General features: G+C 41.3%; 1 protein-coding gene across 1 annotated transcript in view; it reads right to left on the bottom strand.

Moving 5' to 3' along the window:
* Positions 1-1,857: 1,857 nt before the first annotated feature.
* Positions 1,858-20,260, bottom strand: part of marchf1 (membrane-associated ring finger (C3HC4) 1) — a gene marked incomplete at both ends in the record, with an annotated part of 18,464 nt that continues 61 nt past the window's right edge. The window contains 6 exons of the mRNA XM_083936789.1: positions 1,858-2,180; positions 6,338-6,482; positions 6,615-6,795; positions 9,506-9,579; positions 11,072-11,122; positions 20,235-20,260. The exon at positions 20,235-20,260 is cut by the window's right edge and continues 61 nt beyond it. Coding sequence (XP_083792915.1) covers positions 1,858-2,180; positions 6,338-6,482; positions 6,615-6,795; positions 9,506-9,579; positions 11,072-11,122; positions 20,235-20,260 — 800 coding nt within the window. The remainder of the gene's footprint in view (positions 2,181-6,337; positions 6,483-6,614; positions 6,796-9,505; positions 9,580-11,071; positions 11,123-20,234) is intronic.

Raw genomic sequence — 20,260 nt, 5'->3', positions numbered from 1 at the left:
ACTAAATTTCCCTGCCATAGACAGCTGCTACCCTGAAAACACACCAAACGCGCTTTTATTGAGACTCCAGCATGCGTGACAGACATGGGGGTATACACGATGCCTGATCGATATTCACAGAGAAATAGTAACCCCCACCCCGTATTTAAAAAAGAGCGATGAGCCGCTCCTTCGAACGGTTATCGGACAGGAACGGAGCTGTGAGATCCGGCTTCAATCAAAGAGTCGTAATTCCCATCACTACAAGACGGTCCTGCTTGCTCCGGCTGGTGGCTGGTGTTTGGTTTCTGCTTGACTGTTTTAAACATGGGGGCCGGGTCACAATCTTTTCTCAAATTAAATCTCTACAGTACACTAAAAAGGCGAGAAATTAGGCAATGCAGGAACAGAATCTCAATATCTGATCAGTGCTGCCTGGTTTGACTGTCTGATCTGAGTAATTTGCGATGGACGTACTTGATTGCATAAAGTTGAGCTTTGAGTCCATATTATGCAAATTCAGATACAACAAGTGGTCAGTCAACTCTTTGAGCTGCATCCATCGTGCAATGTGCGGTCCGATCTCCTGCTCTCCGCTCCCAACGATTGAACTATCACAGAACCACATCATCACGTACCATACAACACCATTACTGCCTTAGAGACTCCAGAAAGCATGCACAGTCATCCCTGTTTGTACAATCCCCTGCATCTCGCCGCAGAATAAACTTTGACCCAACATCACAAAAATCAAATCAATGCTGTCAACCAGAGATGTAGAATCACTAATCCATACCCTCATCTTTTTACGCCTACACGATTCCCTCTCCTCCTGTCTCAGGCGAGCAGCCCTGTCTCGCCTGCAGCTGGAGTGAAATGCTGCAGCTAGGCTGTTATAAAACTGACCGTAGATCCCACATCACACCAACCCTTCATCAGCTCCCTGTAAGTACAGAACATACTTCAAGATACTGCTTATCACATACAAGGCCTTACGGTCTTGCCTCTTTATACACCTTTGTATTTCTACATCCCTATACCACCTCTAGGCCACTCATCAGATCATCCGACCAAGGTCTCTCAACAACCCGCTCTCTCCCTGAATCCAAGGGTGACTGTGTTGTTTCCATTAAGGCCCCATGCCTCTGTTTGATCAGCTGAGTCTGTGAACTGCTTCAAAAAATGTCTTCCCAATCACCTCCCTGTATAAGGGTTGTAATGTAATTTGTGTCCTCTGTATTTGTACGTGTCCTTCCTGTTTATAGCTGAATATGTATGCTTCAATATTTTCTGCATCTGTATCCCGTGTAGCACCTTGCAATAATAAAAATCAGGCTTATTTCTCTCACTGACGGGTCCGCTGGAGATTCAACATGCCGAATGGGCAGAAAAACTGCAGACAAAGTTGTCGAGCGCCAACAAAAACTAGGGCGACAGTCGCTCACCGACAGTCAATGACCGGCCTGGTGTGTGAAGCATACTGAGACCTTTAATAGCATCGCACCTTAATTCGTGTCAGTGCAGTTTGAGAAAGTGCATACTGGAATAAAACTCAATATATCACATAACTACAGTCTTTACAAACTTCTCTTGCTGATGGCTTTATTTTCCTTAACATCTCCTCACCTCCTCTTTCCTCCCCTTTTCTGGCCCATCACATTCCTCGTTAGTTTGCACATTCGCGTCACTGCAGCCCTTCGGCCTGATCACTGAAGGACTTAAATCCGTCTCTTGTGTCTCAAGATCAGTAATCACAGGAGCTGAGAAGAACAACACTAAAACACTGCGAGTCTAAATCACACGTTGCTCACATAAGCTCGTGTTTGTTGGATGAGCAGGGTGTGATTCAGGACTCTTTCTGAGTTGGACGACAATCGGTCACACAGGGTTTTGTGCTGGTGCCACCGCAGCCTCCACCGACGTGTCTGAGTCCACGTGCGCGTCTGGAGTGGGAACGGGGGCCAGACTGACTGGAACCTCCACAGTTTCTTGCCTGCCGTTGGTCAGGGCGCTGGCTTGGGCCTGAGGGTTGTGCAGGTTTTTCTCCGGGCAGTTCTGCACAGTTATGATGCGGTTGAAGGCCTTGAGGCGGCCCCACAGCTGCAAGTAGACTTTACACTGGATGTACATGAAGATGAGCCCGCCTGTGAAGCCTATGGCCACCACAATCAGCTTGGTCCAGAAGGGCCACTCCAGAATACCTGAGGACGTGAACACACACACACACACACACACACACACACACACACACACACACACACACACACACACACACACACACACACACACACACACACACACACACACACACACACACACACACACACACACACACACACACACACACACACACACACACACACACACACACACACACACACACAAACACACACCCACACACACACACACACACACGCACACAGCGGCTGTTAGTCAACCCGCAGGACGTGTGATGGATCATGATGGTGGCAGGGCTGGACGATATAACCAAAATCTCCTATCCCAATATACGTAGGTAATACGCATTTTCTCTATTAATTCAATAAATACACAGTCTATATAAAATAACCACATGGTAAAACCTATTTCCGTACACTCCTGTGTGAATTTAATACATTACAAATGAAAAATACTGTATTTTCTCATTTTATTAAGAACTTTAGTGCAAAATACAAACCCAAAATACCTCACATCAGATTTTCTGTCAAAGTTGAGTCAGCGTGTGCTTGTTATCAATCATTATCAATTTAAACGACATAATTGTGTATCATAATATCTCAATACATGAGTTCATCGCGATAGGATCCCAGTGAAAGATGATAAATGATCATATCGAATTATCGTCCAGCCCAGATGGTGGTGTGTGCGGAGCTATGCTTACCCTCGGGTGTATAGTACTTCAGAAGAGAAACTCTCCATAATTCCTCTGCAATCAAGAGTGAGTGTAATTTCTCTTATTTCTATGACCTCGGAATAAATGTGTTATTTTTATTATAAACAATTCATATATTAATGCTTACTAATACGTGTTTTTAACATATTGCATCTATGTTTTTCTATATCTATATATTTCTATATATCAATACGAGAATGATAATATAGATACGCTATGATCACAGCACAACACAACACGCCACACAAACACGACAATGAACGAACAAAAGCACCCAAGGGTCTAACTGTGAAAAACTCAAATACAAGTGAAGCTGATGAACAACCATCATGTGACCAGTCAAAGTGTCAGTAAAAACACTTAACTACCTGAGAAAAATGTATATAATCCTCATTTTCTTACAGAAACACTGGTATTTTTTAAATGCTTTGGCTCATTGACCTAAACTAATTGATTCTGTACGTCAGATGTGTTTCACTTTGTGTCAGTACAGTGTGCAACTCAGTTTTCAGAGATTTGAAACCTATCCTGCGTGGGTATGAGTCACAGTGAACCTTCAGTTGGCTGTTTTTTTCCTCTTAAAGTTATGGTTTCATCGAGTGGTGGTGGGGAACACTATGAGCAGAGACTTTGATTGATCGCTCACATCAAAACCGTGACCTTTTCCACGACATGTTGTTTTCTGGGTTTCATTTTCGAATAACACTCAAATCCTGAATGTTGAAAAGTTGTTTTTTATTTTGCAAATCACTGTCCTCAACTGCATTTCCATGTGCTGATATTATGACTTCCTTTAATATATGACGATACCCTAACGATAAAAACATGAGTAAGTGTTCACTGTGATGGGTCATCTGTCAAAAGAGAAGTCTATCAAACCAACAACTGCCTGAAAAGTGTGGCATTGATCACAACATGTGGTCTGTATGTAAAGTTTGCATTGTTTTGCTAAAGTGTAATTCCGGCGCAAAATCACCCCATGGTCTTTTCAACAACTATAAATGGAGAAACATGGTGGAGTCGCTACCAACCGGACGTGGCTAACACATTTAGCTCGGGGCATTGTGGTAAAGGCATTTAAACCGCTTTTTTTTAACCACTAATATTGCTCCAAATAACCCAAAACCTCTGCAGTAGCATGACAAGAGTCCCTACACAATTACTGAAGCACCAACAATATAGTTAGTGAACCCAGAGTTTATTATAAGAGTGTGACTTACCTACTGGCCCTGGTACCAGCTCCTCTCATAGTAAAGTCCATTCAAGTCAATTTACAAATTAAAACATTAAAGCGGCTTTTTAACCACTAATACTGCTCAAAATAACACCAAACCTCTACAGTAGCATGATAGGAGTCCTAACACATTAACCAAAGCACCAACAACGTAGTTAGTAAAAGTAGGTCTAATAAAAGAGTGTTTTTAAAGCCCCGGTACCAGCTCCACTCATAGTAAAGTCCATTCAAGTCTATTACCAAAGTCAATCCAAAAGGAAGGAGCTCAGTGGTGATTTGTTTTCTGTGTAGGGACTCTTCTCATGCTACTGCAGAGGCTTGCTGTTATTTTAAGCAGTATTAGTGGTTAAAAAAACGATTTAATGCGTTCACCGTGCTGCCCCGAGCTAATCAGTGTCAGTGACTCTTTGGGATTTCTCCGTTAATAGTTGTTACACGAAAAAAACCTGTCTTAATGGGTTATTTTATGTATGTAAGTGCCAAAAAAGACCATGGGATGATTTCACTTTAAGCTTAATGCCCTGATTCGGTTACATACATTTATGGGTTGCAGGTCCCAACATTACCGTAAACAATAAAACTACAATTCAACTGAATGCGTCTTTATAAAGTCGTTGATGAAGCTGTAACTTCATTTCTTTTTTGGGTCATTTTAAAACGAGCTTCTGGTCATTTTGGGATTAAATGGAATTATTTAAGTCTCTGTGTACATTGATATATCTTCCCTCTTGACCGCTATTATGCAGAGGGACACGCGGGGGGACGGTAGGTTCATGAACTGGGAGATTTATACTAAACAACACACAACATTTAACTGGAGTTAGAGAAAACATGGACACAACAAGAGACTACACAGGAAAATCACACCACCAGAGTCAGACAGGTGAAAAGGTTGAAGGTACCTTGGGGAGTTTTTGACCACTAGAGGCGCTAAAGTGCAGCGTTTTAATGGTCCTGTATTGTCTGTAGACATGTGCTCATTTTAAATTTTTTCTATATATAATGGAAGCATTGCACAGAAGACCAACTTATATACTTATAGCATTTTAATACTGATATTTTTATATTAATACAAATATTTTATATATATTAGATCATCATCATCATCATAGGTCACTGATAACGATAACCTGGACAAATGAGAATATTCACAGGCTATATATTAGATGTTTTTTCGCCAACAGGTAGTTTTTATCATCTTGATGTGTTTTCAAGTGTTCTTGTTTATGATCAGTTGGTTTTAACTGGGGCGCGTTGTCCATCTTTATATACAGTCTTTGGTTTAATGAATTGAATTTTTATCATTCAGATCTTTTTCTGATTTCTATTTTTACTCCTATTCTTATTCATTATCACATATTTTTCAACTTTTTTGAGTTAAAGCAAGAAACGATTTGTGAGTCTGAAAAGTCCAGGAGTAAACGTGTACAGTGTATGAATTGGGAATTATATCAATTGTAAACGGCTATATGCCTGAAAAGAGTAAGCAACAAAGGCGCACCAAAAAAAGGTTTGCAAATGTTTATTGAGGTAGGAAATGTTTGTTTGGCCTACTTCACAATTAACCTGACTCTACCAGATGGATTGATTCGCATGACTCTCATTTGCTCAGCATATCCATCTGGGAACTCTCGTTTGGAGATCTTTAGGGAAGGTGCGAAAATAATGGTTTCTGATTGGATTAACTACCTGTCTATCACCACCTATGTCGGCCAAATCAACAAAGCAGATCAACGAAGTGTATGACGTGCTAACAGAGCGTCGAGGCAAAGCTCAGACAGTAAACAACATGTCGGTAAAGGATATTTTAGTTTTTTTGTAACGCAAATTTACAGATAAAAAGCACAATTTCAAGTTCGCAGTCCATATTCCAACAGAAGGATTCAAGATAAAAAAGTGGCAGCGAGCGGCTGACAGAATTGTCTGAAAATGTGTCTAAAGCAGGTCAGATTTGCATGAACTGCGTCACACTTAAACCTGCCTCAAAACCAACGCTGATTGAACGTTCGCTTGGCAAATGGCTCCAAATTTTCTCTGTCATACATTACCAGACTGATCTGCGAGTAAAAATACAATGAAGCCTGCGAGATCAGGATGGTCTCATGAGGCTAACTCACATTAAGTTTAGATGAAAAATGTTTTACGATCAAAAACTCCCCATGGTACCTTTAATTTGCCATGGATCATAACACTTTTACTCTGCGTGTCTCTGTGTGGGGGAAAGTACTCACCGTTCTTCCCCAGTCTGATCTCTTCTGTGGTTCTCTTGACCAGAACGAAGACTGACCACAACATACACACTAATGCTATCAGGTGAAACAACACTGAACAGAAGATCTTTCTCCTCTCGCCCTTCGTCATGTGTAGCCTCTCCCACTGGAGGACAGAGGGATGGAGATGGAGAAGCAACATTAGGTGAAGAAGAAGAGAGAGAGAAATGGTGTTCATGATTACAGCCTGACAGTAGGTCCCAGCTGCTGTGAGTGAGATTTATGAGCATGTGGTTACCTTGCGCAAAGGTTTGAGCTTCGTCTCCATAACGAAGTCAAACTTGCAGAGTTCACAGCAGCGAGTGTCCGAGGATTTGATCCACTGGTTAAGACAGGTCTGGTGGACGAAACTCAGGCTCCCCGTGCAGCGACAAGGCATTATCAACGGGCACTCGTCATCCCCCTCACAGTGGCAGATCCTTCACACACACACACACACACACACACACACACACACACACACACACACACACACACACACACACACACACACACACACACACACACACACACACACACACACACACACACACACACACACACACACACACACACACACACACACACACACACACACACACACACACACACACACACACACACACACACACACACACACACACACACACACACACACACACACACACACACACACAGAAAATCCATAAACAGTACACTCACATAAGAACAGGGAATGATATGCAGCTTTACTATTTTCTTTGTTTTTCGGTTTATCTTACTGACAGATTGAGTGAATATACCTTTTATTAAAAGATAATGTTAAATTTGAACTTGACCCTGATGTTGATGGATGATACACACACTCACACTCACACTCACACTCACGCAAGGCTCACAAACCCTCACTAACCTGCAGACCTCCATCTCAGAGTCATCAGAGTACTGTGTTGTGCCTCCATTCACACCGCAGTGTTTCTGAGGTGTGGGCACCGCCATGTCCCCATCCCCTGACCCCCTTTCCTGGTACTCCTTGGTGATGAGCTCCTCGCCATCCTCTGCCAGTGACGAGCTGTCTCCTGACTTGTAGCTCTTCTCTTTTTCTCTGCTGTGTGAGCCTCCTCTCGGTGAAACATGGTCGTCTCTCTTCATTGAGGCCCTGCTGCTGTGGCGCTTCTTAAGGCCTCCGCTCTCCTCCACCAGAGGGTGGTTCTCCTTCCCTTCATCCGACTCCACTGACAGCAGCTCCATGACCTCGTTTTTGTCTTCCCCTCCTTTACAACCGTTTGCTCCATCCCTCTCCCGGCTGCTCCCACTGCGGCGGCGCACTCTTCGGGCTTTCTCTTTGCTCCAGCTGCGGGCCTCACGCCAAGACTCATCCTCAGATGTGGATTCTGACTGTGGGGCCCCTGAGCAGCGGAGACGAGGTGGGAGCTCTCTCCGGTTCTTAGCAGGCCGCTCCCTCTTCTCCCCACGCTCGCTGCGGTCAGAGCTGAGGTCGCTCTGCTCCTGTTTGCCATTGGTTTCCATGCAGTCGTTGACGCTGCAGCCGCTCCTCTTGCGGCGGTGGCGGCGCTTCACCTGCTTCTTCTGCGCCTGAGCTGACGAGCTCGGAGCTGCGCTGGCCACGGTCATCACAGAGGCGTGTGTGTGCTTGTTTTGTTTTTGTGATTTAGGAACATCCTCCTCTAAAGGGGTCAGCTGGCTAGAACTGAACACACGCACACACACACGCACACACACACACACACACACACACACACACGCGCACACACACACACACACACACACACACACACACGCAAACAGACAGATGAAGATGTGTAAAAACAAGGTGAAATGAAATGGAAAAGACATAAATGTGATGACATTAACCAAACAAATGGGCTGAAATGGTCTGTTAACCCAAATCACAGAAGACAAACATGATTGTATAAATTATCTACTACACATTAAAGCAGAATGTTTTGTCTTTGTAAACCCAGGTTTTGAGATATCTGTATCTGAGATATCTGCGTCAGGACAGCATCCTCCAGAGTCGACTGATTTCAGGATACTCTGATTCCAGAGTTCAAAAACATTAAATCAGCTGTTGCTTGAAACTCCCACCAGCTTTAGTTGACTGGAGATGATGGTGCCAGGACTGATATGTCATTCAGGGCGGTTATGGCGAAATGACAGAAAAATGGGACATGATGTACGACTGAATACTGAAGTCTCTCTCTCTCATCTCTCATCTTCAGCCTCTTATCTGGGGTCGGGTCGCGGGGGCAGCAGCTTTAGCAGGGGACCCCAAACTTCCCTTTCCCAGCTCTAACTGGGGGATCCGGAGGCGTTCCCAGGCCAGTGTGGAGATCTAATCTCTCCACCTATCTGGTATTCAGGCAGAATAGGAAATGGAGGATTTGTAATGATTCGATGTTATGTGATAAATGGAGATCCACTCGCATACATGACTCCACACTGATACAAAACACAGCGGATACCATTTCTGCAAAGAGCCATCTTCCCCTCATTGATTGCACTATAGGACTTCAGTATCCATTTTAATTTTGTTAATGTCCTCTGTGTGCAGCAGACCACACTAATTCAGTCTCCCACGCAGCGGAGAGGAAGCTTTAAACTGTGCATGTTGACATCACAGAGGGCTCCGGCTGCTCTGGAGTTTTAAAGAAATGTTTGTGGTTGCAGATACTCAAAGAACTTTTCTTTTTTTTTTTAAATAACTTTTTTGTTGTTATTTCTCAACCCCTTTATGCAAGAAAAAACATTTCCACACAAACCGACAGTTTACTTTACCGAGAGGAACAATACTTCTAGGTTTAATATACTCAATATTATTATGTCTATTATTTTTTTTGTGTCTATTCAATGATGCCCACTTTGTTTGCTTTTTTTATCCTCTGTATAGCTATAGGGTTATTTAATCTCACCTGCACAATTCTTTTAAATTATCCTTTCTATGTATTTGTTGCTAATGTTGCCTATGTTTTTTGTTTGTTTTCTAATGTGCAAAAAAGAAATCTAATCTAAACTCTAAGCAAATATAAATAACACCGACATAACCATCGTGAATAACACGAACATATCAAAATAAAACTAAGCATTGGTCTTGCACTTTCAGCCAACGTGACTATAATCCTGGGGGACACTTAAAGACAGCTGTCTCACCTGCATATGTCCTGAGAAGACGGGGTGATTGACGTTCTTGAGGCCGTGGTCAGTCCTGTTGTAGAGTTGCTGGCCTGAAACAACCAAAAGTGTCAAATTAGCTTCCGTGTTACTATGCAAGTCACAACTCACGACAACATAATCAAATAAAGGTTTATTTTAATAATCATCATAAACATGAATGTTCTCAAAGTCATAATCCGTAAGATTTGCGACACGTTGTTTCTAGCGGCCTCTGTGACAGGAAGATGCAACTGCAGGCGACCCTGCTCTGTCTGAGCCCTCCATGTTGTCACGTTAATGGTCACATTTACCTCTCTACTTCTGGTCCGTCCCCTATATGTTACCCTCTTAAATCCATACACACATGTTCCTATTACACCTCTGCCCTTACTACAACCCTGACTCAGAAGTTTGAATTTCCTGATTTCCAATTACAATGAAATGCAGCATAAGTGACGAGCTTCACCGGCAGACCAACCGCTGTCAGCGTCACTAACATGGCGTAGTATTTGCATTTAGAGAGGGAATGACGCCACAGAGACGCAGATTTGAATAGGCTACTCAGCAAAGAGGCAACAAGTGCTTTCATTAGTGGGTCATATGATCAGGCACCATTTGTTTAACTCACTCTTTGATAGATAGGAACTTTAAAGATAATTAACTAGATGACTAAATCTTACAGACTATATCTTTAAAGCTAAAATCATTTTTTTATGACTGTTACGGGACAAAAGAACCCAAAATAAACAGACACACATACCACCCTGACATATTATAGCCTTATAAAGCATTGCTCATTAACACGTACACATCCAGCAGCCACGGAGAAACACCAGCATTCATTGAGCCTGTCCCAGTCCCAGCCTGGTCAGATGTGTACATGAACTGATGAAGCCTCTTGGATGAGAGGTGAAACGTCTTCCTAGACAAATAACCAAGTCCAGTTGCTTTTGACTGATATTGCTTTGAGGATTACCAGCATTCATTCAATATCAGTCCACGATTCACTCTTTACCACTGTATTGTTTCGACCTTTTCAGTCTGGTTTGTAATTGAGATGAAATGAAGACAGAGTTTGAAAAAAGGGAAGGGAAGGGGCCAATGTCACACCACACCCCTCACAATAGCCTCCGTCAATTCCTGAGACATCTATTTTAGCTCTTTAGCTGCTAAGAGGCTTTTTATTTTAGCTCTCTGTTTACTTTGTCCTGGTTTATTTTTACTTTATCTGGGCCTTTGTTTGCTACATGCAGCTCCCTGCTGCTGTTTAAAATGTATATACGTTGGTAGTTTAGTGATCTTGCTGGTCTTAAACCAAACAATTTGCTCAAAAATGCTTGAAAGTGACTGCTGATTCTCTGTGGGTTTATTTCCATGAGCAAATCTTTTTCATAGATTCATATTGGAAGAGCCTAAAGTGTCATTTAGAGTCTCCTAAATCATAAAGCAGTGTGTACTTAGAGCACCTTGTATTGATCGGTTAGTAACACTTGTAGTATTAGCACATTCTTGCACATCAGATTCATCTTGGGTAAACAAGGCTCTCTCATAGTCAGGCGTTACCTTGGAGATGTTGCTGGATCGACTCCCTGAGCGCCCGGGGGCCTTCCTCCCCTGCAGCGAGAAGGAGAGATGGAAAATCATTAGAGAACACAAGGAAGTGTATGATGCTTGACTGGTAAACCACAAGATACAACACTGATAAGATATTAAAACAATAATACACTTCAACACCGGAGCTAAGGGCGTATTCATCTCAGTGTGATCTGCTGATTATTTTCATTATGAAATAATCTGCTGATTATTGTTTCCGTACATTTATTTACTTATGTTGTAAAAGCTGATGTCATCAAATGTGCTGTTTTCATTTAAAATGATATAAAACAGAAGCTAAAAGTAAAGATTGTTTCCATTTTTTCCTGAATTAAAAAACTGTCAGATCATCGATTTTCTTGGCTATTACTTTTCCGATCTGCTACATTATGAACCAACTGGAGTCAGAATTAAACATGGGGATCAACTTATCACTCAATAGACTGATTATTTCAGCCCTCACCTGCTGTCAGTTTCATGCAAAGACGTTGTTAACTCTTCAATCTTAATCTTTCAACTGGAAGTTCCCCTAAAATAACTTAAATGTAAGAAATGTGGGACCATTCCTTAAGATTTGCGTTGTTAAAGTAGCTGAAGACAGACAAACTGGACAAGCTGATACTTGAACTTCACAATAAAAACAAACACCATGATTAAACTAAGCAGCTTTTAACCTCGCGGTGTTCTATAGTATTCAGCGTGGCTGTGTGCTGACTGGTTAAAATCTAGCATCAGGAATCATGCGTATAGCCGCATGTCCTTCATTGTGACCTGAGCTAAAGCCAGCCGATCCTATTACCTGGTCGTGTTCAAGCAATGTGTCTCTATTTAAAGCAAACTAATAGCACTTTTTCTAGAACTTCCCAGAGCACCTATTGTACCAACTCATCCTTCAGACATCTGCGGCCTGATTTACTGCCTGCAGCTTCTTACACAAGTTTCTGTTACCAGTAGACGGCTCTGTGTAGGAGTTACCGAGTACTGACGCTGCTAAACCACCATGAACAAAAACAATCATCTTCCCTGGGAACTGAATCATGTTTTTTTAGAAGTTATTTTCCAACACACTCTGTATCAGGTTAGTTTATAAGCAGACAAACCCTTTATCACAATATATGCAATTTTATATTGTAGATTTAAATCATGATAAATGGAAAAAACAAACTGAGAAATGATTAACTAATGGATATTAAAAAAAATGCAATATCACTACTTTCATTTGGCTGTCATCCCAGGCCACACTGGTGGTGGTACTGGTGGCCAGGTGCATTATGGGATTAAACATGTCTTGTCTCAGACAGCAGAAAAACACCTCCAGACTTAGTCTTTACTGTGAGAAGGCACTCACGCACGCACGCACGCACACGCACACACGCACACACGCATGCACGCACGCGAACACACACGCACACACACACACACACACACAGACACACTTACACTGAACACGTAATGGGAATAAGCAGGATAACCTGCCAACTCTCTGGTGTCGGATTGAGTGGCCAGTGGAAAAAAAACTGGGGCGGTATTATAGAAACTTCTTAACTCACAGATCCTACTTTAACAGTTTGGTAACCATGGTTATTATGGGTTATTAGCCTATTTGTTAGTAGGCTAATGACTTTTTTCCTGATTTAGGTAACAGCTCCTAAGTCATTTGGCCTCATGCAAGAACATTTTCGTAGACATATCTTAACTTTCTCTTACTTTTTTTTTTTCCGTACGGTGGGGCTCGTACGAGTGTGCCATGTCAGATTCATTATATATTACCAAGGCTCCTGCGTATGTCCTATTGAAGTCCTGATTTCAGATAACCAGAAAGGAAAGCTGATCATTTGACAGCATCAGCAGCAGAGTTAAGGGACCTGCTGACTGATACTGTCCATCAAAATAAAGAAGAAGTAAAGTGGTCCAATATAAAAATGGCTTTTTGCCACAGAAAGGTGATCAAAGGCTGCAATGGGAGGGGGTCAAACAATTTAAGCTGTTTGCAGTTTGAGACGTTCACATTGATATTATGGTTATGCAAAAGCATCAATAGCCAATTTAAAGATAACGATGATGTTGTTAGGCAATAGGAATACATTTAGAAATCAATCATATATCAAAATGCAGAGTAAAACAGTATAATGTCAACATAACAATGAGGTGTAATTTACACAGGATCTTCAAACTCAAAATTGCTTCAAAGTCATGAAATATACTCTCCATTAGTGGGAAACTAACTGCACATGACTCCTACGACAGGTCTGGACTACTCTACACTACTATTGTGTTCGTACATCAGAAAGAATTCAACATATGAGAAAACTGGTGAATTCATTCCTATCCTGACTTCCACTTTTACACCAATTGTGTCGTCATGCTCATCTCGACCTCCGCTGTTCTGCTCCACAGGGAGCTCCGCCATAGAGGGAAACCAAATACCGTTCCACACACACGCCCGTGACACAGAGCTGGTTTAAAATCAGAAAAGTCTCCAATTACAAATCTTTTTTTTTTTTTTAAATCTATATTTCAATTGTCTTTCATACATGTCGGCTTACATATGATACATGTAAGAGGTCTGTTTGTAAAATGTTGGTATATATATAAACAGTATAATGCCAATAGATAAAGCAGTATGAATGTTATAAGCTTCATGTTTCTGACAGGATATTTACAGAGCTCAAAGTGAACGCTTGTAGAGTCTGATGTGGGTGGCTTCTTTATATTTTTTTTCTTCTTGACGTATAAAAGGAAAGCAGAGCTTGCCTGTTCCAACCCACACACATCCACCACAGATGTGGGTACACTCTGATGAATCAGTGAAAAAATAACAGACACTGACAAGTAGAAGACCGCATCATCTAAGCTGATCAAGAGATTTGCTGATAGCCCCGTTTAAGTCAGTAGTCCTGAGTGGAGTCAAAGCAAACACTGACTGTGTGACTGCATGTACACATGTACTGAACAGAGAGGGAACTTGCTAATGTTTGGTTTAACAGCACACATCGCTCACATTCATTATGAGTCGCAAAACTCCAAAATGTGGTCAAAAAAAGAAAAATCTAAATAAAATGCAGCTGTGTTTGCATGTGTGCAGAAATGTTCAGAAGGTTTTTCATGAGTCTGAATTAACATTTGTGAGAAGATACAGATGTTTGTGCCACTTCATTATTTTAATACTCTCAGCCATGCGGTGCATTCGTGTGCTCATGTAAAGCTCTAGATGCCAAAAGACCTGAGCATAAGCTGTATCAATAAAATTTAAAGCAGCATAAGAGTATAATGATAAATAAACCAGAATGTTAGAATGTCAACTTACGCAGCCAGACCATACTCGAGATATAGTCTTGCATTGCCAGACCCAAGTTATGTATTCATAACAAATGCACGCGTACAACTGGACATATTTGATCTGAGTTTTGTGTGCTTGGTAGTTTGCGCTGGTCAGAGAACGGCGGGTACAATCGTAACTAGGATGCTCCTCTGTCTTCATCTTAAACCCGCCACCACATGAAATAAACAGTTGTGATTGGAAATCCATCTGAATGCAAAGACAAAAGCAAATAAAACATGAGATTGGTACGGACACCAGGTCGCAAAAAATAATGATTCTCACACAATGTTGCTTGAACGGAGGAAGCACACCCTTTGCTTCTCTCAATAAAACCTTTCTCTAGTGGTTACACTTCATGCATTTAGGCATTTAACAGTATTGCCCTCTGACAAAGCATTTGATTTGCAGGTGTAGTTTGAACTTCCTCTTCATCTAAACACATACCCTTTCAATTCCTTTTTCTCTACAGTGAGCTGTGGTTTATCCTAGAGAAATCTAGATCAAAGTTGTTCACATGTTGTATGAACTCTGAAACTGAGCCCTGCAGCTTCACATAATCCATCTTTGCCTTCACCACAGCTGTGATTCTGGAGGCCTAAAAGCATCAGGCACCTGCTCAGCCAAACAGGAGGAACAAGTGGTTTCCGAGCTCCGAGTCAGAACTTTCAACTGGAACGACCCCAAAATCGGATTTCCGACTTGGGAAGTTGGACGACTCACACAACCCCCAGTTGACATTTAAAGATGCTTGCCTCGGTTGTAAGCAGTAAAGAAGCTCCTGTAATAATCCTTTTATTAAGACTTTTTACTATTTGTTGTCACAATAAGTCAGCAACATACTTTGTATTGTTAGATGTTTATATATGGAAATGCTGTCATACAGTCATTTACATTTTTCATGTGTATATGCGAACTACAAAGCAGGCCGTGCTAACAACAGCTAACCGTAGCCTGGTAGTTTCAGCCGTGTTTTTTCCGACTTTGTAACAGAAACGCTGATGACTCGGGTGAGACGTCATTCCCAGCTCCGGCTTTCCGACAACCGAGGTAAATGGAGCGCACCATTACCGCCCAAAGTTACATTGTGCAAGAATTGGCGTGTGGGAAAAAAGAGGCCCCATTCTCCCTATAACAAGTCAGTGTAGCATCAACATGATTTTGAAGTTGTTATTTTAAGAATTTCTTCATCCTTCATACCTACATCTCAGTCCCTCTACATGCTTCACTCCTCACTTCAAGTGTAACTGTCTGAGAGTTAACTGTCTGACTGTATGTTGTAAGTATGTAAAATGATAACTTTATTTTGAAATCCAGACTGTTTTGTGTGTCAACTGTGTAAATAATGCCAATTCAAGAGTTTGAGGGGTCACATGACCAGTTTGGACGTGTTTTTGCATTATGGGATGTAAGCTGAGCATGGCGGCAGAGAAAGAACGCACAGCCACAAACTTTAATCATTCTGCACGGTTCGAGGGGCGAACACGGTCATTTTATATTGATTGTAATTTAATTTGTGTCCATATTTGTGTAAGATATTCAGTGTGCACTTGTACTGTATGTTTGAAGATTTAAGCTGGCCTTACTCATGTGTACAGGCCTGTCTGATAATTGACTCTGGATTGAGAGACCTAAAACGTCTGGATGTATGATTAAATGTTGTTTATGTATCTTTGTTTTATAGTTTTCACGGTGTCTGCTCAGGAGCGGAGAGACATAAACCTTAAAAAGACAGCTGTGTGAATCGTGGGCCTTTATTTAAGCATAGAACCTGTGAAGTATCCTGGATTAAAAGCCTGACAGTTCTTAGTCACAACAAAGCAGTGTCAACACAGCAAGAAGAGTTAACTACACATAAGATCACGGTAAAACACACCGCTCCTTCCTGCTGGAGCCTCGTATAAGTCTTAACTCACAGTGCAGTGGTTGTACTGTAAAGTGCTGCATCAGAGATAACATGCGTCTGTCACTTACCTGAGCGTCTGCTCCTCTGCCGGCACTCTGACTCTGATGCCCAGCAGAGACTTTGGTGAGTCTGTGTGTGGACATGTGCATGTTTCTGCAGAGGAGATTAAGTGATGTAGCGTGGACAGAGAGCTATATTTTGGTTCTGCACTCTGGCTCGGGATCAAAAAACACCTACAGCCACACTTAGACAACAAAACATGAAGCTGCACCGTTTAAATTTGATCGACCATGTTCTTCAGTTGGCTGAAATCTAACATATTTCTTTATAACATTAAATATTTGTCGGAAAATAAGTTAATTATATCTATAAATAAATGATTGGGCGCCGTTTGATGGTCCAAACCTCAGCTAATCTGCTTCATCGGGGTCGTGTTGTTGTGGTTGTCTCCGTGGCAACATAACAAAGCAACCCAATAACTGTCATCACAGTGTGATTCTTTATCATTCAGTCCTGATTGGTCCGAGCTTCAGCCTCTTCAAACCAGCGAGAAGAGCGCATCAAAAACATAAATAGAGAAATAATTAAACAGCCAGTATTGTTCCAGCTGTGGCAGAGAATAGTGTGTCCGTCTAAGATCGTATCACTTATTGTAAAATAAATGTTAATTTGAAATATTGAAATGCACACTTGCCGTAGTTCTGAGACTGTAGATGAAAGAAAGGACTCACAAATATTTGTTTCCAATCATAACAGCTATATTTTTAATATTCAGCAGAACCTTTACAGCTTTGAGATGTAGTTCAAATAGATGTTTAAAGGTGTGTTTGCAAGTTAACTCTATTTATAAATCATCACCTTTTTGCATTTTCAAATGCAGGCTGTGCATGTATTATTATTATAATTATTATTATTATTATAATTATTATTATGATTATTACATCTATTTTTTCTCCAGGCAGCCATTGATTTCCATTCCCTCCTGTACATTATGAAAATCAACTACCAGAAAACATTACAACAAAATCATTGCAGACTTGACGTTCACTGTGAAGTTTCACGCTAATCTGCAAAGTGATTTTTTTCTTTAAGTATTTTATGAATATGAATGGCAACCAAAGGATGTCTGGAACAGTAGGAAAAATAAGTCAACATCTAAAACATGATTGAAGTTTCAGTGGCCTTAAACATTCAAAACCTCGTTTCACTGGACCTGTGAAACGAAAACAGCATTTTCTGTTTTCAACGGGTTTTGCTGGGCCTATCGTTCCTCTCTCTATGTTGCTTTTCTATTAAAAAAATATGAAGATGATCTTTAAAAATAAAGTAAAACTGTTCAGCTTGTTGACATTTTATATATGTATCACAAGTTAGTTTAGAAAAAAAGTTATACAAAACAAGGACCTGCATCATTATTTCTGCTTATCATGATTTTCAGTCCACCATGAGCAAGATGTGCACATAGAGCTGGTGACGTTATTAAAACTAAATTATTTTAAGTACCCTATCCTTACCCAAAAATTTACAAAATAAAAGTATATATGTTTTTTTTTTTTATTATGAATAGATCATTTTAGACTGTGGTAACATAAAAAACAGTCCTGCTACAAAAGAACCAATGTGAACCATGCATCGACCACATCCTTTTCTGTTTGTTTTCTGTTTATTTCATTTCAACTGTCAAATAAAGGCAAAGGAAACAACCGACACGGAGCCTGTGGTCCAGACTTTGGGACTCGTAGACCAGAGACAGCAGCCCCTAAAAGTGATGAATTCTGCATACATTAATAATACTGAGTGGCCTTTACTGTATGTGAGCAGATGTAGCCACTAATTAACGTTATATATATATATATATATATATATATATATATATATATATATATATATATACATACAATCTCTCCTTGAGCTGGTACCTCCATGTCTGTGAACATTAATGTGTAGAAATCAAAATGGATACCGCCTGTGCTCTCATGATGTAAGTTCCCCAAAATGAGGTGTTTGTTTGGTAGAAAAGCTTTTAAAAACACGACTTTGTGAATTTGAGTCTTTAAAGGATCTTGAAACAGCACTCTTGCTTTCGTTTTGCTCCATGTTTTTTTGTTGGACGTTATGTCAAAGATGTCTGGTGTGTCCTCATCCAAGAGGTCGACTGAAATGAGCATTACTAACTAGCTAGCCCTGGTCCGTCCTGTCGTGTAATACCACTTGTACCTCGAGAGGCGGTGGTGAGTGACTATAGCATTCAGTCTGCCCAAGGTCTAAAATGAGAGGATGAAGAAGTACAACTGCCCGCCAACGTAGAGGCAAATGCATCGCCCAACTGAGATTCTGTCGGTCTCTAGAGGGTCTAGCTCCATCCCGGTGGAGATCACTTGCTCAGCGGAGCGCACAGAGAGCAACAGCATCTGCTTCCTCTCTGGGCTCCGCTGAATGACTACTCTCCACTGGGATGGAGCTAGTCTCTCTGGGGACCCATTCATTGCAATTGTCTCTTAAATGAAGAATCTCACTTAGATTTCTGTCACATTGATAGGTTTATTGAGTGTCTAACGCAACAAATCGTTATCTGGAATCAAGAGAACAAAGATACCAAACTACATCAGTAACAACCATCCAACCGTGAATTAAACTAAACTATAGTTTTAATAATAATCAGACTCTTTAGTTCATGTATGATGACCTTAGTTCTCTGCCTGCTATGTTTCCCTAACTCTGACTGCTTCAAATGCTTCCTGCTGTCAGAGACAAACACGTTATCGCCTTATGCATGTGGAGTAACATGACGGGAGGCGAGGGGAGGTCGATTTTCCATGGTGTTCGATGGTGTTCGATGGTGATCGATGGTGATCGATGGTGTTTTATGGTGTTCGATGGTGTTCGATGGTGTTTTATGGTGTTCGATGGTTGTTTTATGGTGTTTTATGGTGTTTTATGTTGTTTTATGGTGTTCGATGGTTGTTTTATGGTGTTTTATGGTGTTTTATGGTGTTTTATGGTGTTCGATGGTTGATTTATGGTGTTCGATGGTGGTGTTTTATGGTGTTTTATGGTGTTCGATGGTTGTTTTATGGTGTGTTATGGTGTTTTATGGTGTTCCATGGTGTTCGATGGTGTCTGATGGTGTTTTATGGTGTTTTATAGTGTTGGATGATGTCTGATGGTGTTCGATGGTGTTCGATGGTGTCTGATGGTGTCTGATGGTGTTCGATGGTGGTCGATGGTGTTTGATGGTGTCTGATGGTGTCTGATGGTGTCTTATGGTGTCTTATGGTGTTGGATGGTGTCTTATGGTGTTTGATGGTGTCTTATGGTGTCTTATGGTGTTCAATGGTGTTTTATGGTGTTGGATGGTGTCTTATGGTGTTTGATGGTGTCTTATGGTGTCTTATGGTGTTCAATGGTGTCTGATAGTGTTTGATGGTGTCTGATGGTGTTGGATGGTGTTGGATGGTGTTCGTGGTGTTCGATGGTGTTTGATGGTGTCCGATGGTGTTTGATGGTGTTTGATGGTGTTTGATGGTGTTCGATGGTGTTGGATGGTGTCTGATGGTGTTTGATGATGTTCGATGGTGTCTGATGGTGTCTGATGATGTTCGATGGTGTACATGATTTCAGTCTCTTTAAAAGATGCCGCTGAAAGCTCCAAACCCCAAGTAAAAGCACAGTGATTAAAAGCTGTTGAGTGCACACATTTACTGTGTGTGTGAGTGACTGAGGGAGTTGAAAAGACTATCAGCTGATACAGGATGCTGTCCGACACACACACACACACACCACACACACTATACACACCATACACACCATACACACACAAAACTGTAATCTTACATCTCAGTAATCTTACCAAGGTTACTCTAGTTTTATGCCTCAATTGCAAAAAAGGACCCAAAAACTTCACTCACCTCGGTCTTGTCTTTGGAGCGAGCAG

The sequence above is a fragment of the Echiichthys vipera genome (genome assembly GCF_963691815.1).
Source record: "Echiichthys vipera genome assembly, chromosome: 2".
In the NCBI taxonomy this organism is placed as follows: Eukaryota; Metazoa; Chordata; class Actinopteri; order Perciformes; family Trachinidae; genus Echiichthys; species Echiichthys vipera.
This window is presented reverse-complemented; position numbering and strand designations above follow the sequence as displayed.